Source organism: Bufo bufo, chromosome 10 (assembly GCF_905171765.1).
Source record: "Bufo bufo chromosome 10, aBufBuf1.1, whole genome shotgun sequence".
Lineage (NCBI taxonomy): Eukaryota > Metazoa > Chordata > Amphibia > Anura > Bufonidae > Bufo > Bufo bufo.
Genome location: NC_053398.1, coordinates 90,692,206 through 90,716,227, shown reverse-complemented (window position 1 = coordinate 90,716,227; position 24,022 = coordinate 90,692,206). Strand labels below are relative to the sequence as shown.

The window sequence follows — 24,022 nt, the reverse complement described above, 5'->3', positions numbered from 1 at the left end:
CAGCAAGTTACAAACTCCTCCATATGTAGTTGTTACTTTTTTATACATTTTGTAGCATACGGTGCACTTTATATAAAGTAGGACACAGTCCCATATGGAGTCAGTGGAAACAACAGTTGTGGGTTGTGTGAGGAGCAGTTTACCAGGGGACCTATCACCACAAAATGTAATGCAACATGAAAGCACCATATCATAGAGCAGGAGGAGCTGAGCAGATTGTTATACAGCTTTGTGCGAAAAGATTAAGTAAATTGCAGGCTTTACTGAATCTTTTTTCACAAAACGATATATCAATCTGCTCAGCTCTCCTGCTGTATAACATGGTGCTTTCTGATTGCATTGTATTTTGTGGTGACAGCTTCTCTTTAAGTGTATATCCAACAATCAGGGGCGTAGCTAGAAATGACTGGGCCCCATAGCAAAAAAAAATGTATGGCCCCCCCCCCCCCCCCTCCCGGATCTTCCACCCCCACGTAGCTCTCGGACCTCGCCGCCACATCCGCCGCTCCTCATGCACTTGCGACGGTTACGCGTAGGACTGAGCACAGACAGTTGGTCACTGGCAACGCATTTGTGCCAGTGTAGGAAATGTATGAATCTAAATGTCTGTGTATTAAAGAAGATTGCTAAATTGTACAGGGGTCTGTAACACAAGAAGGTGAAAGTACATATCGTGGGGTGTGTATGTGTATTAGACAGAAGGTAGGGATATGTATCTTGTGTAGTTTGGGTATTAGGGAGAGTAAGGAGTATATACCTAGTGCTAATACACGTGTAGGTGAAGAGCGGCTCTGTATCAGCACTAGATATATACCCCTTAATCTCCCTAATACCCAAACTACACAAGATACATATCCCTACCTTCTGTCTAATGCACATACACACCCCACGATATGTACTTTCACCTTCTTGTGTTACAGACCCCTCAGATGGGATTAGGTGGCTGTATTCGCCATTAACCATTACCACACCACACTATTAAATAATGCATCTGCCAGGCTTGAGCAGGTATATGTGTGAATAGGGAAGATACTGAGATCCGGCTGTACCTCACTGTGGAGCTACCGCCAGATCTCAGCATCTTCCCTATTCACACATATACCTGCTCAAGCCTGGCAGTTGTCTTTGTGAGAAAAATCTTTAGACTAAAATTTTAAACGCAAAAAGAAAATGTGTATACAGTAGATGGGATTAATCTTAAACATTAGTGATATGTGACCTAATATTGTGTTTCTTTGGACATCTAGCACAGATCTTCAGCAATAGGGGCATCAAATAGAGATCTTCAAGGGGGAAGCCATCAAGCACATATCTCCTGGGGAAGGGGCATCAATCATAGATCTCAAAGGGAGGGGGCATTAAGCACAGACCTCCAGTGGAAGGGGCGCTTTAAACATGGGTGACAGGCATCAAGCACAGATCTCCAGGGGAACTGGCATCGAGTACAGATCTCAGAGGGAGCAGGTATAACGCACAGAGGTCCAAGGGAGTTGGTCATCAAGCACAGATGTTCAAGGAAAGGGGCATCAAGCACAGAACTCCAAGGAAAGGGGCATCAAGCACAGATCTCTAGGGGAAGGGGCATCAAGCACAGAACTCCAAGGAAAGGGGCATCAAGCACAGATCTCTAGGGGAAGGGGCATCAAGCACAGAACTCCAAGGAAAGGGGCATCAAGCACAGATCTCTAGGGGAAGGGGCATCAATCACAGATCTCCAAAGGAAGGGGGCATTAAGTACAGATCTCCAAGGGATGGGGGTATTAGGCACAGATTTCTAAGGGAGAGGGACATCAAGCACAGATCTCCAGAGGAATGGGTATCAAATACAGGATTAGGTGGCTGTGTTTTTGCCAATGCCTTTAACCATTACCACACCACACTATTAAATAATGCGCCTGCCAGGCTTGAGCAGGTATATGTGTGAATAGGGAAGATGCTGCTGAGATACGGCTGTACCTCACAGATGATATAACTCCAGTACTCCACTGATGCTGCCGCTTTTGTCGGACACACACCGCTACAGTGAAAGTCCTCCTCCCACTCCCCAGCCAGACCAGAGCCAGCCCTCACCTCAGCTCAGCCACTTGAACTGAACCGTACCGTACGTCTGCGCGCCAAGCCAGCCGCCCACACTCCAGCAGCTCGCAGCTTCGCTGTACGGCAGGCTCCGAGTCCGCCTCCTCCACTTCCGGCCAGGACTAGTCAGAAGAACTGCCGCCCAGGCTGCGGGACCACTCCCTCTCTGCCTCCAGCTCCGACACATAGTAATAGATTTGGAGTATTGTAAATCCTATGCCAGATTTACCCCAGAATTCTGTCTATGTGTCAAAAATTTGTTTCTGCACCAAAAATCTGTCTGTGTACCAAAAAAAGTGTCAGTGCACAAAAAAAACTATCTAGTTTAAGTTTACACCACATACAAGTTGGTGTAGTTTACTCCAAAAACCCACCAAAATTTTGGTACATTTTTGGCACACAGAGGGGGTGAGCATATTTATTCCATAACAGCAACAGCCCCTGTTTACTACTATATACAGTGCAGTCTTCATTATTAAATGAAAGTCAGCTGCGGGCTAATTGGATCCACAGTTCTTCACCGCAGCATGGCCGCAACCCGCCCGCAGCGCAGCCGCTCATGTCTAATTGTGACATTTCCCAAATGTGTGTGACATGATATCATTGTGGAAAATATAAAAAACAAAAACAAAGTATTATAGCATGATATTCTGGAAACAAGAGATAACCATTGCATGTTGTGTCCAAAGGAAAGACATGTTTTAGCGGGACCTTTATAGAAAATATTGCCTTTAATTTGAACAGAAGAGCAGCTACTAACCAAACACTGTCACGCTCGTTTCTTGAAATCTTTTTTCCTGTGATGTCATAGTATTCATCAATAGAAAGATTTCCATCAGTGTCATGGGCAGAATCAAAGTTAGTTACTACTCTTGCTGGGATTCCCAAACATCGTAGTGCTGAAGGGATATAAGAGTGTAATATTTTTAATAGAGAAGATAGCAATAAAAACCAAATTCAAACTCTTTTCTTATGTCGAACTACATCGTACATACTGTACTATTTAAGGAAATCTATAAAAATGTAAATCCTTGCATAATTCTATGGCTCCCAGCATGCACACTTGCTTGGCTGTTCAGGGATCTCCCATAGAAGTGAAAGGAGCATATTGGGAGTTTGGTAGTTTCACAACATATGGCGTTCTGGAGGTATAGAATTATACAGTAGTAATGACACCACATACAGTGGCACACAAAAGTTTGGGTACCTTTGGTCACAATTACTGTTGCAGTGAACAGTTAGGCCTCTTTCACACGGGCGTTGCGGAAAAATGTGCGGGTGCGTTGCGGGAACACCCGCGATTTTTCCGCGCGAGTGCAAAACATTGTAATGCGTTTTGCACTCGCGTGAGAAAAATCGTGCGTGTTTGGTACCCAAACCCGAACTTCTTCACAGAAGTTCGGGCTTGGGATCGGTGTTCTGTAAATAGAATTATTTTCCCTTATAACATGGTTATAAGGGAAAATAATAGCATTCTGAATACAGAATGCAAAGTAAAATAGCACTGGAGGGGTTAAAAAAAATAAAATAAAAATTAACTCACCTTAATCCACTTGCTCGCGTAGCCCGGCATCTCCTTGTGTCTCCTTTGATGAAAGACCTGTGGTGAGCATTAACTATTGTTCAAGGACCTGGGATGACGTCACTCCGGTCATCACATGGTACGTCACATGATCTTTTACCATGGTGAATCACCATGGTAAAAGATCATGCGACGTACCATGTGATGACCGGAGTGACGTCATCCCAGGTCCTTGAACAATAGTTAATGCTCACCACAGGTCTTTCATCAAAGGAGACACAAGGAGATGCCGGCTACGCGAGCAAGTGGATTAAGGTGAGTTAAATTATTTTTTATTTTTTTTTAACCCCTCCAGTGCTATTTTACTTTGCATTCTGTATTCAGAATGCTATTATTTTCCCTTATAACCATGTTATAAGGGAAAATAATAATGATCGGGGCTCCATCCCGATCGTCTCCTAGCAACCGTGCGTGAAAATCGCACCGCATCCGCACTTGCTTGCGGATGCTTGCGATTTTCACGCAACCCCATTCACTTCTATGGGGCCTGCGTTGCGCGAAAAACGCAGAATATAGAACATGCTGCGATTTTCACGCAACGCATAAGTGATGCGTGAAAATCACCGCTCATGTGAACAGCCCCATAGAAATGAATGGGTCGGTATTCAGTGCGGGTGCAATGCGTTCACCTCCTGCATCGCATCCGCGCGGAATACTCGCTCGTGTGAAAGGGGCCTTAATAGGGTTTTCCGAGACTTTAATACTGATGACCTATCCTCTAGTACAGGGATCAGCAACCTCCGGCACTCCAGCTGTTGTCAAACTACGACTCCCAGCATGCTCCATTCACTTCTCTGGGAGTCCTGAGAACAGCCAAGGAGGTGTGCATGCTGGGAGTTGTAGTTTCACCACAGCTGGAGTGCCGAAGGTTGCTGATCCCTGCTCTAGTATCTGATTAGTGGTGATCCAATACTCGGGACCCCTGCTGATCAGCTGTTTGAGAAGGTACTGGCACTCCTGTGAGCGTTGCGTCTTTCTCTGTGCTCATCAAGCACAGTGCCACACATTTTATAGCAGCTGCTCTTAGCCCCATTCACTTCCATAGGGCTGAACTGCTTCTAGGCCATGTGGCCGATGATCATGTCACTGGCCTAAGAAAAGCTGAAAAAGCCTGTGGCACTACTGTGAGCGCTGTTGCATTCTAAAACAGCTGATTGGCAGGGGTCCTGCGTTTCGGATCCCCAGCGTTCATGTACTATCCAGAGGATAGGTCATCAGTAATAAGGTTTGGAAAAACCATTTAAACGAGTTGAAGATGAGATGATCTCCAAAAGACAAAGTGAAAGATGACACATTCCTTTTGTATTTTAGGCAAAAACAATATATGTATATTTTTTTTTTCATTTTCATCTTGTACATTTTCATAATAAAAAGGAAAAGGGCCCCAAAAGCAAAAAAAAGTGTGGGCACCCTGCATGGTAAGTACCTGGTAGCACCCCATTTGGCAACTATCACAGCTTGTAAACACTTTTTGTAGCCAGCCAAGAGTCTCTCAATTCTTATTTGAGGGTTGTTCATCCATTCTTCTTTGCAAAAGTCTTCTAGTTCTGTGAGAATCCTGGGACGTCTTGTATGCTCTGCTCTTTTGAGATCAGGGGACTGTGAGGTCCATAGTATAACCTTCAGCATTTACAGCTTGTCATTTACAGCCAGTTAGGATAAGGTTGTTGCCCTATAATAACTGTCTCTTGGGAATGACAATATAGTGAAAGACTCATGTACATATATAAACCATCCTCCTGGTTTTACAGCTAGCATAGTCGTGGGCGACATAAGGTTCCTGTTAGAGCAGGTCATGTATTTATCTGTATGGACATGTATGACCAGCTTGAACAACTGTTACGACCAATATATACTATAATCTGTCTGCAAAATCATTGGTCACCAGGTGATTTACTTCTGTCTAATGTGGTGATCTTAAGTGAATGGGACGACCCACCTCCTTTCTTTCTCTGAACCATAGCTACTGCACATCACAGACCAAGCCCACAACCCTGTTCTCTAAAAGTCAATGATTGAGTTTTTTGATGTTCACATACTTGCCATAAAGCAACAGCAGAGGTAAGAAAGTAAAACTTAAATTAAAAGAGAGTATTTTTCAGTATAGTTGTATTAGGCCGATTGCACACTAGTGTATTACTGTAGTGCAGCGGCGGCATGAAGCGCACGGCGTCATAGCAACCAATGACGCCGTGCGCTCCTGCTCTGAACAGGAATCCAGCCCGGCATACCACGGACCGCTCTCGGCCACGGAACACGGCAGTGTGCATTCGGCCTTAGTAAGAAATATAGGTGATATATTCTGTTGCTTTCTCACCGAACCATTGTTAATTTTGTTTGATTTGGTTTTGAATCACTTGGCACAGTCTTTCCAAAGGCCTGCTCTGCCACTTAGCCCTTCTGATACAGTTTGCAGGGAGGCTCTTAGACTGTAATGTTATGTATTGGCCATTTATTCCAGCAGAGGACATAATGGTTGGGTGGAAAAGGGCTAACCACCCTGTTCCTCCCGTCTTGGTATGAGTGGGCTGGTCTTTCTTCCTGCGAGGAGGGGGATTTCCAGTTCAGCAGTAAAGGAAGAGGAAGAACCTGCTAGAGGTGCTACTTCTAGAGATGGTATCCAGTTCACCTGTGAGACCATCGCTCCAGAGAGATAATCAGAATCCAGAACTTTTCCAGAAAGCAACAGTGTGCGAAGACTGCAGATTGATCAGCAACATTACAGCTTTACAGACACTGCTGTAGGTGAGGGATTACGGCTCAGACACCCATCACCTAGAATAACCACTAGGCCATACTAATTTCAAGTCCGTATCACACAGTGAACACCTATATCCTCATTTGCCTGCAAGTGCCATTAAATTGCTACACAAGCAGACACCATACCTCCTCATCTGTTGCCAGAAACTGCACTTTATACTTGATACTGTTGGATGTGCCACAAGTTATAACTTGCAGTAAGTAAAGAGAAACTTTTATACTTTTACTTATGGCCTGATTCATCAAACCACCTTTCCACTGCACCGATCCCAAGGGAGCAATGGCCTGAGGGAGTACATCATGACACAACACCTCATCAGGGCCATTACCACAGGGATTATCCCTCTCCACCTTCTGAAACAATCATGCTCGGAGACTCTACTAACTTAGTCTTTATACACAACTGGCATTATACCCTCACTACAGGCCTATGCCCACTCTCCCAAGAGAGTAAAGACTAATTACTCAGCCCTTGTGAACATGTTGCTATGCCTTTGTGTTCTCATGTTCTGCAGGTCCCAACTACACATCGCCAGGGCTCTACTTTCCCATTACCATTTTAGCCTGGGCATGTGGAGGAATAACAACTGTGAACAATATACTGCTATATAATCCTATATAATAAAAGCGCTGTGTGAGTGCGCTGTGTCCGTGTGTGTGTGTGTACCCAGTTTTGAACTGGGCATGTGCGGCGGGGCGACCAATCAGGACACAGCGCTCCACATGCGGACGCACTGCCCACACCACTCACAAACCCGGTCCGGCTCCTCTGTCATGGCACTCACAGCCCAGCAACTTCCATTCCCAGCGGGCTCTGTGAGGAGAAGAGTGGCAGCTGGGGGCTGCTCCGTGGTCTGGCTCTCAGCGCTGGGGCGGTTGCATGGCGCTGACTGTCACACACTATGGTGCCCCGCTGCAGCAGCTCTGCTAGCCGGCGTCAAGGGAAGGAAAGCTGGTGTCTTCCAGCTCCATCATCCCTTCCAGCTGACACCCCACTCCTCCCACATCGCTCAAACAACGGGGTGCACAGAAATCACCCCTATTACCAGCCCAGCAGCAACACCTCCCTGGCACCCAGGCACCACCCTCTGAGATTTGATAGACAGCTGACGCAGCCAATTACCGCCTCCATAGAGACCAGACGCTGCCTCAAACACCTATAGAAGCGTGGCTACATGGTTTCAATAACATAGCCCTGGACCAATCGCTGGAGAGGTGTGTAGGGAGTACCGATGAGCCAATCAGAGGCTAGGACAGGCGAGATGAAATTTAAGGGATCATGTCATCCCGAGTGTGGTGAGGTTGCTTAAAGGGAAGGTGTATCAGTGGGTGGGGGGAGATGCCGGGCAGACGGGGATTATTCAGAGAAAAATGAATGATATCCTATATTCATGTCATCTTAGCCTCCAGAGGGAGCTGTTTAATTGATAAAGCTCTATACACAGACATCAATGAAACAGCTCCCTCTGGAGGCTAAGATGACATGAAAATAGTATATCATTTATTTTTCTCTGAATATATGATCTTGACCATGTTCCATTTCATTTTGGAGGAAAGGATGGCTGAGACCTCGCCGTGTGATAATTGGTCGGCGCGCTGGTGTGGGCGGCGGTGATTGGGGGCTGCGCGCTGGTGTGGGCGGCGGTGATTGGGGGCTGCGCGCTGGTGTGGACGGTGTGGGCTGCATGTGGAGCACCGCGTGCTGATGGTAGGCGCGCTGCATAGGCACAGTTTAATTATCGGGACACGGAGCATGCACACAGGGATTTTATTATTATAGATTGTGTTTAAGGGACTCAATGGTACAAGCTATCTCTTATAATAAAAGCCCTGTGTGAGTGCTCAGGGCTGCCTGTCTGTGTGCGTGTGCTGATAATTTAACTGCGCATGTGCGGCAAGCCGACCAATCATCACATAGCGCTCCACACGCCGTCTGCACCGCCCACACCTGCGCACCTAATCACCGCTCGCAGGTTATGGTGTGCTCTCCACGTCGGAGTGCCAACGTTACTGCCCGTGCATCACAGAGCCACACAGTCCCAGCACTCTCAGCCACAGACAGCAGCCGCTGCCAGCAGTCTCAGCCACAAGTCAGTGCCAGCAGTCTCAGCCATCAGTTAGTGCCACCAGCCACAGTCATCAGTTACAGTACCAGCAGTCTCAGCCACCAGTCAGTGCCACCAGCCACAGCCACCTGTCACAGTGCCAGCAGTCTCAGCCACCAGTCAGTGCCACCAACCACCAGTCACAATGCCAGCAGTCTCAGCCACCAGTCAGTGCCACCAGCCACCAGTCACAGTGCCACCAGTCTCAACCACCAGTCAGTGCCACCAGCCACATCGCCAGCAGTCTCAGCCACCAGTCAGTGCCAGCCGTCTCAGCCATCAGTCAGTGCCACCAGCCACAGCCACCAGTCACAGTGCCAGCAGTCTCAGCCACCAGTCAGTGCCACCAGCCACAGCCATCAGTCAGTGCCACCAGCCACCAGTCACAGTGCCAGCAGTCTCAGCCACCAGTCACAGTGCCAGCAGTCTCAACCACCAGTCACAGTGCCAGCAGTCTCAGCCACCAGTCAGTGCCACCAGCCACAGCCACCAGTCACAGTGCCAGCAGTCTCAGCCATCAGTCAGTGCCACAGCCACCAGTCACTGTGCCAGCAGTCTCAGTCACCAGTCAGTGCCAGCTATCTCAGCCATCAGTCAGTGCCACAGTCACCAGTCACAGTACCAGCAGTCTCAACCACCAGTCAGTGCCAGCCGTCTCAGCCACCAGTCGCTGGCAGCAGTCTCAGCACCACCAGTCAGTGCCTCCCGTCCTCTTGCCATTTTATATAGACTGTTCCAACTAATGTTTATGCACTACTGTTCTATCGCCGTTATTGTAATGGGCTTAATGTATAGTACAATTATAAAAGCCACTGGGCTCTGCCACAAGACCTGCGAGAAGCTGTGGGGAAAAAACACTTTACATACAGTTCAAAGTGGGCATTACAACATGATAAGAAATAAATGAATGAGTAGCAACAATCTAAAATATGTCCAGGACTAGAGATTAGTGAAGTTGAAAAATTAGATTCAGCAACTTTGCCGAAGATATCCAAGAAATTTGATTCATTACAAATCACTATAAATCAGGTATACCCAGTCCTTTCTTACTTAGAGTACGGCCACAGGGTGCGGTCATGTTGCGGTGAAGAACCGCACAGGCAATTAGCCTGCACCTGCTTTATATTTAATAACTAAAAAAGCTAAAATTTCTGGGGAAATTGTGTGGTGTTCTTGCCTCCACCAGTAGTCTACAACTGGAGTGGGCGGAGTAACTAGGTGGAGTGGCTTGAGTAACTGTTGTGTGGTTGGAGTGGCTGGAGTAACTGTGGAAAGGTTGGACTGGGCAGAGTAACTTTATGGAGTGGGCAGAGTAACTGTGTGGAGTGTTTGGAGTGAGTAAAGATAGTAAACATAACACTAACCAATTGATCAAATTTAAAAAGTGCACATGGCAAGCTTGATAGAGTGAGAAATGCATTTCAACTTTTATTTATTTATATAGCACATTTAATTGCAATGTTGTTGCCCAAAGTGCTTCACAGTTACATTAAAACATACATTTATAAAAATATTAGCAGCCGATTTGTGTAGGTGGGCTTGAAAATGAGGGAGTGGTGGCATTTTAGAAATCATGTCCTGATTTTTCAGCTCACACTCTAGCTTTTGTCACTCTGCTGGCTGCTCACACACATGGGTTCCTATGGCAACTCACTCTACAGCAAGGGCAGAGAAGAGCGGTTAAAAACAAACTGCTCCAACTTGCTCACTTCACTGTTGGTTGCCATCTTCAAACAGTTGTAGTTTAAAAATTATAAATCCTACAGTGCGCTTTATATCGTGAGAATCACAATACCCAGACCTACATTTTGATGCATAGTATGTCTCTTAAATATTAAAAATAAAGGCACAGTCGCAGTTTAGAAATTGCCTTCAAATTTGAGGTGGCTAGAGTGGAGTTTCAATGAATGTCAATTGGCAGCGTGAGTTGCAAACAAATGGTCATATTGTGAAAACTATCAACTATCATTTTTAGTGGCATCAGGGATAGCTGAATGATTTGATATAAGATTTGTGTAGGTGGGCTTGAAAATGAGGGAGTGGTGGCAGTTTAGAAATCATGTCTGATTTTTCAGCTCACACTCTAGTTTTGAACATTCCGTCATTCATTACTATGGGACCAATTTCGCCACAAAAACGCTGATATTTTGTGAACCATTTGGCGAACCATTCCACAAAGTAATAGCACACCGCATGTTTCGGTATATTACTGTCTATGCAGTGTAAAAACTGTGGGAGGAGTTAGGGTGGTAAATTTGGCTATAATAATAACAATATATATGTGAGATAACAGTAAGTGGTCTTGCCATGCAAGAACACTAAATGAAGACTACACTGTATAGTCCTTCTTCAATGTTAATGGCCATGCAGCACATTTAAACAGGGACTGTTGCTGGTAAGGGGTTTGGCTGGTTAGGTGGGGGACAATATGCACATTATTGTTGTTCTTGCCTGAAATCTCCTGCAGGTTATTTGACAGTAAACACAGAATATTAATCAGCTCTGGCATACCCACTTTTCCAACCCCAGTGCCCTCCTGCCCTACAGGTGGGAGCCCTTCTTCTGTCATCTGCTTTTCCTCCTTTTTCACATCATCTAATATCGATGAGAATATGTCATTAGTGTTGAGCGGACACCTGGATGTTCGGGTTCGCCGGGTTCGGCCGAACTTCACAAAAAAGTTCGAGTTCGGGACCCGAACTTGACCCCGAACCCGAACCCCATTAAATTCAATGGGGACCTGAACTTTGGAGCACTAAAATGTCTCTAAAAAAGTCATGGAAAGGGCTAGAGGGCTGCAAAATGCAGCAAAATGTGGTTAAGAGCATGGCAAGTGCTCTGCAAACAAATGTGGATAGGGAAATGACATAAAATACGTAAAAATAAAAATAATAATCTTGATCTAGGAGGAGGAGGTCCATTTGGAGTAGGAGGTTGAGGAGGCGGTGGATGTGGTGGTGTAGGTGGAAGCGGGGGTGGAGGAGGTAGCCAACAGTGGTTTTTGTTTTTGTTTTTATTTTTTTATTTTTTTGTTGTTTAAATTTGCGTAGACCCCAAAACATTGGGAAATATAAAAAATAAAACAAAGACAAAGTGCGCTGGAGTACAACAATGGCTGGGTGAGGCCAGTAGACGTCTATTCTGCACAAGGTACGGACAAGTCCTGTGGGATCCATGCCTGGTTCATTTTAATGTACGTGAGCTTGTCCACATTGGCTGTGGACATGCGGCTGCGCTTGTCTGTGATAACCCCCTCCTGCCATGCTAAACAAACTTTCAGACAATACACTGGCTGCATGGCAGACCAGCACCTCCAAAACATAAAGGGCAAGCTCAGGCCATGTGCCCAATTTGGAGACCCATAAGTTGAAGGGGGCAGACCAATCAGTCAGTACGTGAAGGTGTGTGCACACATACTGCTCCACCATTTCTTACATCCCCGTGACATCCACGATCCAATTGGATATCTTCCCTATCAACTTTCAATGTTCTTTTAAGCGCCTACCATGGTGATCATGGGTAACGGGGAAACAGGGTTCCATGCCGGAGAGGGAGTGTGAGAAAGGGATACCACATCCAAGGGAGGTCAATGGCTGAAATGTGATCGGGCGGAAATGTGGGACAAGTTATTGAAGCAGAAGCATCCAAGTAAAGGAGGGGGCGCGCGGCAATTACCCATCGGGGAGGTAGTGATGATAAATAACAATACAGGACTCTTAAGATGCCCTGTTATTGGAATGAGTAATAAAAAATTACAGGATATATCACTGCGGTATTTTGGATTAGGAAACGTTATACAGGAGAGGCCCTGCTGCCGCTTTGTTGACTCTAGATAACTTCTGCCTGATCGCACATCCCCGTGACATTCACGATCCAATTGGATATCTTCCGCTCAACTTTCAATGTTCTTTTATGCACCTACCATGGTGATCACGGGTAACGGGGAATCAGGGTTCCATGCCGGAGACGGAGCCTGAGAAAGGGATACCACAACCAAGGGAGGTCAATGGCTGAAATGTGATCGGGCGGAAATGTGGGACAAGTTATTAAATTAAATTCAGCACATGCGCCAGGCAAGGGATGTGTATCAAACCGGATAGGCCAGAACTGCTACGAGATTTCACCCATTATTGCACACCATCAGGCAGGGCTTGAAGCTCACTGGCACCAACCACTCATCGGTCTGTTGTTCCATGCCCGTCCACAGCTCCTGCACGGTGTGTGGTTTGTCCCCCAAACAGATAAGTTTCAAAACTGCCTGCTGTCGTTTACCCCTGGCTGTGCTGAAGTTGGTGGTGAAGGTGTTACGCTGAACAGATGAGGAGGCGGTAGAGGATGAGGAAGCGCTGTCCGGAATGCAAAGTGCTGCAGGCGGGAGATCAAAGGCTTCTTCCGCCTGTCAGCAAGTGGCGCGGCCCTGCTGTGCGCGTACAGGGACGCGCGGGCTGGCACAGTCACGTCATATCACCGCGCCGGCCCACGTGTCTTAGCCCGTGGCGCACGCACACAGCGCATGCGCCGCGGCCCGGGAGTGCGGGCTGCGGGATCTAAATATCCAGCAGCCCTGCACTGGGGGTAGAAGAGACGAGCCGCCCCCACAAGAAGACCACCCCTGGAAAACGAGCATCCTTGGCATACCCCTGGAGAGCTGAGTATCACCCCACTATCCCATCAACAATTAACCCTTACCTACCCTATCCCACCAACGATTCCCATACTCCCTTTAACCCCTTGCCCATATCCTCTATCCCACCAACGATTTGCCCATATCCTCTATCCCACCAACGATTCCCATACTCCCTATACCCCCTATATTATTCCCATACTCCCTATACCCCCTATATTAAATCCCCTAGCCCACCAACGATTCCCATATCCCCTACACAACCCCTACATTCCCATATTCTCTATCCCACCAACGTACCCCTACTACCCCTACTGCCATATTCCCTATACCATCCCTGCAGGAGCATCCCTGCTCCCTATTACCCCCTGCTGTACCCCTGACTGTATTTCTGTGTCTGTGGCCTGCATTCACCCCTGCAGCGCCACCGTTAACCCTTCGTTATTCCCTTAGGGATAGGATTAGAACCAGGTGGGGTGGGCTGCTAATATACTGTATGTGTGTGTGTACTGTATTAGATAGTTTTGTGGGTGGAATTTGGGAACCGTGTAGTGTAGTTTAGTGCTGTATTTATAGTACTGTATTGTTAGTGGATTGCGTGCGTAGTGTTCTGTAGGTATTAATAAATATCTTGTTTTATTTGTAACTATCTGCGTAACATGTGGTTATTAGCGATAGTTAGTCCAGTAAGGCGTATGCAGCTAGGTTAGTGATTAGCGTAAGGCAAAGTGAAAGTGTGTTATTAATATAAAGTTATAAATAGGCGGAGTCATCGGTAGACGGCTCCTCCTATTTATGAATATTAATTATTGATATTTGCATAAATATTGGTAAATAATGTTCCCCCTTTACACTTTTCATCCATTATCCCTTTTATTTTAACTGTCGTGAATTACTATTACCTTGAATTATTATTATGTCGATTTTTCTGTAAATATATATATGCACTGTTTTTCCTTTCACCTTTTATTAAAAGACTGAAAAATCTTATTTGCTAAGTCTTCAGTGTTCTAAACAAAGGAATTAACGAATCCTGTCTCTGAAGAGAGTAACGTTACCATTTTGTGTGAGAAAGGTCATTTTGATTATTGCTTGGCTGAACAATTATGATCGGTCAGCAAGCGGTAGCTGGTTCATTCCCTGCTCTGTGTGAGGGTGAGTGACCGGTAGTCGGTTCGTGTGCCGTTAAAACACGTGATGGCAGTATACCGAATTGTAACTATAAAGGGTTAACCGCAAGTTAACCACCCCTTGTCACGTGCAGTATCCGTCTGCGTACAGGTATGTTCGTGACATACTCCACTGCAGCTCGTGCTTTGCACTTAGATGCCTGGTCATGCAGGTTGTGCTCAAGTTGAGAACGTTTGTGCCTCTCTTCAGGCTCTGATTGCACAGCGTGCAAACCATTCGTGTCTTGTCGTCAGCACATTGTATGAAGAACTGCTGCGCCAGGGAACTCCTTGGAGCTGGCTTTGGTGTGCTCGGTCCCTTGCTGCGGTGGGCAGTAGGAGGCATACTGTCTAGGGGACGGCCGCTCCGCTTTTGCATCCTGCTCCCTCTTTTGCTGTGCTGGTGGCTCTGTGCGACCACCGCCTCTTCCTCCGAACTGCACAGGTCACTCGCATGACCTTGAATTCATGTGGGGTCGAGGACCTCATCTTCCTCCACATCATCTTCCACCCAATCTTCACCCCTGCCCTCCTTGTCGGTCTGCACACTGCAGAAAGCCGCAGCAGTTGGCACCTGTGTTTCGTCATCATCCGAGACGTGCTGCGATGGTCCTCCCATGTACTCATCCTGAAAGATAAGTGGTTGGGCATTGGTGCACTCAATCTCTTCCACTTCTGGGGCAGGGCTAGGTGGATGGCCCTGGGAAACCCTGCTAGCAGAGTCATCAAAAAGCAGAAGAGACTTCTGCATGACTTGGTGCTCAGACTGCTTGGCTGATTTGCAAGTGGGTGAGGTGAAAGACTGATGGACATGGGCTGCAGGTGCCAACTCTGATCTTTCAGCAAGAGACTGGGTGGGAGACAATGTGCAGGAAATGGATCCACTGTCAGCAACCCAATCTACTATCACCTATAATTGTTCTGGCCTCATCATTCATAGAGCGGCATTCAGGCCTACAAAATAACGCTGAATGCTCTGTCGCCTACTCGCACCTGAGGAAGGTGTTTCATTTGGGCGTGTAGCTGGCACAGATTGACCACGTCCTCTCCCTGCAACAGAAGCTCCAGCAGCACCACGACCAGGGCCACGTCCCTTATTTGACACTCTCCTCATTTTTTTGCGGTCACCCACCGAAGTAACAGACGTTTTTACTAAATTTAGTTCCCTGTCAGCAATGCAGAGCAGGGGTATTTCAACGGCAAAAATGGGTTAATGTCACCCACCAATTGAATAGATGATTTTTAGAAATTTCGGTCCCTGTCACCTATGCAGAGCAGGGGTTTTTCAATGGCAAAAATGGGTTAATGTCACCCACCAATGGAACAGACAAATTTTTTAAATTTAAATCCCTGTCACCTATGCAGAGCAGGGGTTTTTCAACGGCAAAAATGGGTTAATGTCACCCACCAATGGAACAGACGGTTTTTAGAAATTCCGGTCCCTGTCACCTATGCAGAGCAGGGGTTTTTCAATGGCAAAAATGGATTAATGTCACCCACCAATGGAACAGACAATTTTTAGAAATTTAAATCCCTGTCACCTATGCAGAGCAGGGGTTTTTACTCGGCAAAAATGGGTTAATGTCACCCAGGGCCGTCTTTACCAAAGGGCAAAAGGCGCAGCTGCCCCGGGCCCAGTTGCTCCTGGGTTGCCCAAGGCAGTTGCCTCTTGAGCCCTGCTAGCCACTGCCCCGGGTGTCAGGCTGTCAGCTACACAGGGGGTGCTGCCATGCATGCCTGCCGGCACTTCAGGCAGCGTACTTTTGTGAGAGCTGTGATTCTCTAGGACCTTAGATGACATCATCACCATGTGACCAGTAACCTAGCAATATTACTGGTCACATGGCTATGAGGTCATCAAGGTCCTACCAGGAGTGTTGTGACAGAAATTTGCCTTAACTGTGGAGCTTTTTTGGTGAAGATTACATCAGAAAAAGGTAACAGGGGCTGTTATACTAATATACTGTAAACTACTGTATAGTGGGGTGCTGTATAGTGTGGGGGGCTGTATAGTGAGGGGGGATGTATACTGTGGAGGGCTGTATACTGTGGGGGCCTATATAGTGTGGGGGGCTGTATAGTGTGGGGGGCTGTATAGTGTGGGGGTCTGTATACTGTGGGGGGCTGTATAGTGTGGGGGGCTGTATAGTGTGGGGGCCTGTATAGTGTGGGGGCCTGTATACTGTGGGGGGGCTGTATAGTGTGGGGGGCTGTATACTGTATATTGTGGAATACTATACTGCTGTACTGTATACTGTGGGGGGCTGTATACTGTGGGCGGGCTGTATATTGTGGAGTGCTATACTGCTGTACTGTATACTGTGGGGGGCTGTATACTGTGGATGGCTGTATACTGTATACTGTGGGTGCTGTATATTGTGGAGTGCTATACTGCTGTACTGTATAGTGTGGGGGGCTGTATAGTGTGGGGTGCTGTATCGTGTATAGTTTGGGGTGCTGTATACGGTGAGGTGCTATACTGCTCTACTGTATACTGTGAGGTGTTGTATACTGTGGGGTGCTGTATACTGTGGGCTGCTATACTGCTCTACTGTATACTGTGGGGTACTGTATACTGTGGGGTACTCTATAGTGTGGGCTGCTATACTGCTCTACTATATACTGTGGGGTACTGTATACTGTGAGGTGCTGTATACTGTGGGTTACTGTATAGTGTGGGGTGCTATACTGCATTCTGTGTGGTGCTGTATACTATAGGGTGCTATACTGCATGCTGTGTGGTGCTGTATAATATAGGGTGCTATACTGCATACTGTGGGTTGCTGTATACTATAGGGTGCTATACTGCATACTGTGGGGTGCTGGGGTGCACAGTAACACTAGGGTGAGCCGAGCCCCGGTCTCCTTCCTGCAGAGTGGTGCCCACTTCCAGCCTGAGCCCAGCTGCCCAGAGCACTGATCCTGAGCCGCTGGAGTCTTCAGAACTGGAAGTATTTACAGTCATTCACTGGACTCTACCAGATGTGTGGATTTTTTTTGTGTGTGTTGTGATGGAGGGCGTGATTGCCTGCTAAGGTGTGGGAAGGCGGGATCCAGGGGGCCCAAGTAAATTTTTGCCCAGTGTCCAATCAATATTAAAGACGGCCCTGATGTCACCCACCAATGGAACAGACGATTTTTTGAAATTTCGGTCCCTGTCACCTTTGCAGAGCAGGGGTATAAAACAGCCAACAATGTAAATATGTCAACCCCTGAACTCACAGAAGGATTAACTATATTATTGTCCATGGCACATATACAGGTGTACTTCACACAAAAATTGGTTTGTCGCCCACCTAACACACGGATTAAGTATTAAATTATTAATATTTATTTTAGATGTTGCATTGCGCCCACCAAAAAATTGCTGTAGAAAGGTCAGCCACAGAATGAACAGACAGATAAATTATCTTTCTGTGTCCGGGTTGTAAAAATGATGTATTGCACATGGCCTGTGTTGGTGCAGGAACCCACCCTCTGAGCCACTTTTAAATGACTGGCCTGATAACAGTGGAAATGTCACCCCACATCCTACAGATGGATTTACTGTATTTATTTGCCTGGCTGTCAGATTTGCAGTGCAGGCTGCAAAGGTACTTTATGGGGAAAAAAGGATGATTTTTTTTCACCCACAGTGAAACAGATGGATTTACTGAGTTCATTTCATTATCAGATTTGCAGTGCAGGCCGCAAAGGTACTTTATGGCCAAAAAGTGAGTTTTTTTCAACCAACAATGTAACAGCAGTATTTTATGGTTTTATTGGACTGTCAGAAATGCAGCGCAGGCCGCTAATGTAATATCTAGCACAAAATGGGTGTTTTTTTCAAACAAAAATATAACAGCAGTATTTAATGGTTGCATTGGACTGTCAGAAATGCAGCGTCGCAAAGGTACTTTCTGGCAAAAAAATAAGGATTTTTTCACCCACAGTGAAACAGATGGATTTACTGATTCTATTTCACTATCAGATTTGCAGTGCAGGCCGCAAAGGTACTTGATGGAAAAAAATATATTATTTTTTCACCCACAATTAAACAGAGGGATTTAACAGATTTTCTTTCACTATAACAAATGCAGTGCAGTGCGCAAATGTACTTTTTAGCAAAAAATTATTAATGTGTCCCCCCAGAATCTAACAGATGGATTTACTGAATTGATTACACTCACATATGCAGCACAGGGGTACTTTACAGAAAAAAAATGTGAATATGTCACCTCCTGGGTCCCTGAACTCACAGACGGATTACCTAGATTATTTTCCCTTCCCCTGGCACATATGCAGTGCAGGTGCACTTAAAAAATGGGTATATGTTGCCCACTGAACTAAAAGAACAGGATTCAATTATTGTCCCTGGCACATATGCTGTGCTGGTGCACTGAACTTGAACAAAATGGTCGCCGACGCCCACCTAACTGACAGACGGATAAAACTTATTTTTGTGTGTCACTGGGCTCAGGGCAGGGTACAAAAATGTTGCTTTGCACCCACAGAAAAAATTAAATAAAATCGCTGTAGATCGCAGAGTTAACAACAAGTTCTGATATCAGATAGATTCTTTCCTATTCTCTCCCTCACAGCAGCAGCATCCTCTCCCTACACTAGTAAGAGCAGAGTGACGTGCGGCGCTACGTGAATCCAGCTTATATAGAGGTTGGGTCACATCCTGCACTGACCAGTCACAGCCATGCCATTAGTAGGCCTGGTTGTGATGGCTTCTAAGGGCACACGAGTTAAAAGCTTGTTGATTGGCTGCCCTGCAGCCTTTCAAAAAACGCTATTAAATCGCCGAACACCGAACTCGAACCCGAACTTTTACAGAAAAGTTCGGGGTCAGAAAAGTTCGGGTTCGCTCAACCCTATATGTCATCAGGAACATTCAGCTTCTTCTCTCTCTGTATCTTGCTGACTTTTCTAGGACATGGAGACTTTAAAGTATGATTTGGAAGAAGTAAAGCTAGCAAAAGATGAGGAAGGTCATCATTAAGACCTGGCACCCCTAAGGAGTGCAGACTAGATGGTATTGGTTGGCATGCTGGCACCGAAATAATAAAGGCTTCCATCTTATTGGTATTAAAGTACATTTACGGCTGATGTAGGAATAAGTAAATGTAGGAATAAATAAATAAAACGGACGCAGCAAAAATCTCTCTGCAGTCTCCTTCTCCAATATTCTTCTATTAATTATTTTCAGCAACACTGTCCCTAGCGCATCAGCACTTGTCATGTCTCTCTCTATTCCCAGCTCACAGGACAATGGCAGAGAGCACATAGCATGAGGGTTTTATAGGGCTGTGACATCACAGGGAATTGGCTGCCTGCATGGCATTATGGGTGATCACGTTCCCGGGTTTCTTACGTTCACTTTGTAAGATGTGCAGTCGCCATTTTAGAAAAAACTGATTCGTTACCACGAAGCGCAAGGAAATTCGGATTTGTTGCGAATCAGTTTTCCTAAACTTTGGACTGAATTCCAATTCGAATGCTTCGCTTCACTCAACACTATCCAGGACCTCGGACAATTACCTGTACCTACTATGGTCTTGTTAGGGGATCATTTACAGAATAATCAATTTCTAGTATGTACAGTATTTAATGCACTTGTGTGATATGAGTTGCCCTGTGAGATTTTACTGACATTTATGGCTTGCTTCATCTTTTGTTGCCCTGTTCCCTCTTTCCTAGTCATGACTTTAGTTTAACCTTCCCCATTATAACCGAAAGTTGCTAAGTACTTGTCATCACATTGACACTCATGTGCAGATTTACAGAAGAAATTGTAAAAGAAGCTCTTATGTCCCCCCCCCACACACACACAAAAAAAAAAAAAAATATATAGATATATATACTTTTGTTTATGGGCTCTGAGAGGAATTGCAGTTCAGTCCAATTCAAATGAATGGAGCTAAGCTGAATACCAATCCCAGTCCAAGGACAAGCGTAGCGCTGCTTCTGAAAACGCTGACATTCTGTCCTTATCTCAGACAACTGTTTACAATATTGATCATGCAAGTCTGATGCGGAAGGGTTGATATAGGTCCTTGATACATTTTAAAAGCATAGGTTTTATTTTTATTATGCATTACCTGTACATAAGACTGCTGCAAAAACCCAGCACTGTCCATATTTCACCGGCTGGAAACCAGAGGAGTACCACTGACGCAAGATGGAGCAGCTCCCATTCCACTTTGTAGGACTTGTACCGTCATCATATGGTTCATGCCATCTGCCTAGCATTACACCCTTGTCATCATTAGAATTAATCTATTGGAAAACATAATATATTATTTAGGAGAATATAAGATCTTAGTCTGTGTTCACATCACGTCCCACATTTAAAGTATAGACATGACATGTACGTTAAAAGGATGCCTACAATGGATGCCATACAGTGGCACCCGTCACTATAGGGTTCCATTGTAAAAAAAAAAAAAAAAAGATAAAAAGTATCTATTATGAAATACGGTACATATTTTTGCTGGAACCTGCAGATAGAAAGATAGAAAGTGTATCTTTTTTTCCCCAACAAATATGTTAAACATAGGGCAAAAATGTGATGTGCTCAACTTCTTATATTGGCAGGAATACTATTTGGCAACCATGATTTATAGAACTTCATGTGGCATTTAAATATTAAACATTTACCCCAATGGCTTTTCTATCTATTTCTATACAATGCAATAACATACAAAACAAGAATGTATTTTTATTTTTTAAACTGCTGCGTTTACAAGCTTGATAAATTACAACAAGTATTTATCCCTTCATTGTGTAATGGCTTACAACACTAAGTAGAAGCACTGGTCCCATTACTTATGGAAGATTTTTTTTGTTGCACTTTACGTTTATATGCATCCTATGACAGACTCCTGGATGGTAAAAGAAATGCACCCATACAAAGCTCGTCGTGTAAGTGATTTAGTGTTTCCACTTACCATTGCACTGAGCACTCTGCTGACATACACTGGATCATTTCTCATATTATAGTCCTTTAATGCATTTTTATGACTTTCTAGACTTTCATCCAGTAGCTTTAAGCAAATGTCTACTATATCTTCATCAAACTTCCCATGGTTTGCAGAGAGAGAGAGTAAATAGAAAGAATAATTTCATTAATAATTCCACCCTTTTACACAGTAATCTGAATACTAACAGGCTGGCATATACATCTGACCACGTAGCAAATTCCTGCTATGTGCCTACAACTTAAAATAACAATAAAATTAACTAACTTACAAAATAAGAGATACAGTAGGACCTTGGCCCATATTTCCAAATGTGACAGTTTCAAAGCGCCTTCTCACATGCCAGACCCCCTCATATCTATGATGTAATGAGAATGGATGGGCCGGTTTGTGTCCCTGTATATTTACCTGTCCAAAGTTCCAGGAACGTTTAGAGATATAGTTTGCATTGCCAACAAAGACAAATCCATTCTCATTCATAACATACTCTTTCCTCTCTTCTTGATCCGAAAGGAAAACTGCATCATCTACAATAAAACAAATCATTTCATTCCAATACGATACAAACACACCCAGAAACCTCAGAAGTTAAGTGTGTGGTGATTGCCAAGAGGTCTGAATATTTCCTAACATGAAGGTTTTCCTTCTCCCTACCTTTCTGACCACAAATAGGAATGTTAAAAAAAGCACAAAATGTGCATGCCTACAATCTGTCTGATCACAAACCACATTAGGGTGGGCTCACATCACGTTTCATGCATGTTCTTGTATCCTGTAAGGTCCGCTTAAAAAAGGTATACTATTTTTTTTTACAATGGAAGTCTATGGTGAACAGGTGCCACTGTATGGCATCTCTCTGAGGCATCTGTGTAACGTATAATTTTTTTGTATATGTTAAAAGAATGGGAAGAACGTGATGTGAACATCCCCTATACCACGAGACAATAGCACAAAAGCCACAATTCTCTCATAATGGTAAAATCCACAATACCGCCCCAACCTAGCCAAGAGTGCTCCATAGCAGTGGCAGCAACAGTGCATCCAACAGCCTCATCATAACATAGAGGCAGTGAGATTACCAACCGTTAATATGTCTGTAGGACATCTGCCGAGCACCAACAGGTATGTGGCAAGTTTCATCTGAGGGTTAAACTAAAATAAGAAGTTTGTGACCAATTATATGTTCTACAAATACAGGGTGGTCCACGAAAAAGTAGCCCGTCTCCAAAATCTACATATAAAACTGCCTAATAGTAAATCTGTCTTAGCTGCCGATAGCAACTAATCAGAGCTCAGCTTTCAGTTCCTACAGGGCTCTGAAAAAATGAAAGCTGATATCTGATTGGTTCCAAAGGACAACTAAGACAGATTTACTATTAGGCAATTTGATTTGGAGATTGCTCCTATTGGGGATCACAATCTAAATTTCCAATTGACCTATCAGTATGTTTTAACTGTGTGTGAGGAAACAGGCATGCCCTAGGAAGAATATACATAATCCACACAGATGTCCTTGGTCAGATTCAAACCCAAGACTCCATTACTGTAAGGCAATAGTGCAAACCAATGCGTAACCATTGCAGGCCAACATTTATTTCAATGGAGGGAAGGGGACTAATCTATTGTCAGAGTCTTGTAACAAAACAGTAACAAAAAATTTGACTTTCATTAGTAGGATTTTATTTTTTTTACTTTAGCTGGTCGAAAAAAACCTTAACCCACCATGACGTACCCGTGTGTTATTAGCGTTACTGGGAAGTATGGAGCAGATTTATGTGCTGATCTTGCTCCATACATGGCAGGTGCCAGTTGTGTAAGGTTTCTTTCACACAAACATTATAAGTTCCGGCTGGCTATTCCGGCAGAGACATATTTGTCAGGGAGCGGCCAGATCTCAGTAACACCCGACAATACTGGATCCAGAGATCTCTGGCAGGCTGTTCTCTGCAAGAACTATAACGCTAGTGTATGACTACCCTAAGGCCTCATGCACACGACCGTTGTGTGCACCCGTGGCCGTTGTGCCGTTTTCCGTTTTTTTTCGCGGACCCATTGACTTTCAATGGGTCCGTGGAAAAATCGGAAAATGCACCGTTTTGCAGCCGCATCCGTGATCCGTGTTTCCTGGCCGTGAAAAAAATATGACCTGTCCTATTTTTTTCACGGCCAACGGTTCACGGACCCATTCAAGTCAATGGGTCCGTGAAAGAACACGGATGCACACAAGATTGGCATCCGTGTCCGTGATCCGTGGCCGTAGGTTAGTTTTTATACAGACGGATCCGAAGATCCGTCTGCATAAAAGCTTTTTCAAAGCTGAGTTTTCACTTCGTGAAAACTCAGAACCGACAGTATATTCTAACACAGAAGCGTTCCCATGGTGCGGCACCTGAAAGGGTTAATTGTACTATCATATCCCCCTGTAAGAGATCAGGGCTGCCAGGCAGCAGGGGGCAGACCCCCCCCTCCCCAGTTTGAATATCATTGATGGCCAGTGCGGCCCCCCCCCCCTCTATTGTAATAATAGGTTGGTGGCCAGTGCGGCCCCCCCTCCCTCTATTGTAATAATTCGTTGGTGGCACAGTGTGCGTCCCCCCCTCCCTCCCTCTATTGTAATAATTCGTTGGTGGCACAGTGTGCGCCCCCCATCGGCCCCCCCTCCCTCTATAGCATTAACAACATTGGTGGCCAGTGTGCGGCCTCCCATCCCCCCCCCCCCCATCATTGGTGGCAGCGGAGTT

At 45.3% G+C, this 24,022-nt stretch overlaps 1 protein-coding gene across 1 annotated transcript in view; it reads right to left on the bottom strand.

Moving 5' to 3' along the window:
• Positions 1-24,022, bottom strand: part of LOC120981157 (protein-glutamine gamma-glutamyltransferase 5-like) — a 73,395-nt gene that overhangs the window by 26,078 nt on the left and 23,295 nt on the right. Inside the window, exons 4-7 of the mRNA XM_040410672.1 lie at positions 21,690-21,808; positions 21,252-21,380; positions 20,403-20,580; positions 2,837-2,975 (exon numbers count right to left, since the gene is read on the bottom strand). Coding sequence (XP_040266606.1) covers positions 2,837-2,975; positions 20,403-20,580; positions 21,252-21,380; positions 21,690-21,808 — 565 coding nt within the window. The remainder of the gene's footprint in view (positions 1-2,836; positions 2,976-20,402; positions 20,581-21,251; positions 21,381-21,689; positions 21,809-24,022) is intronic.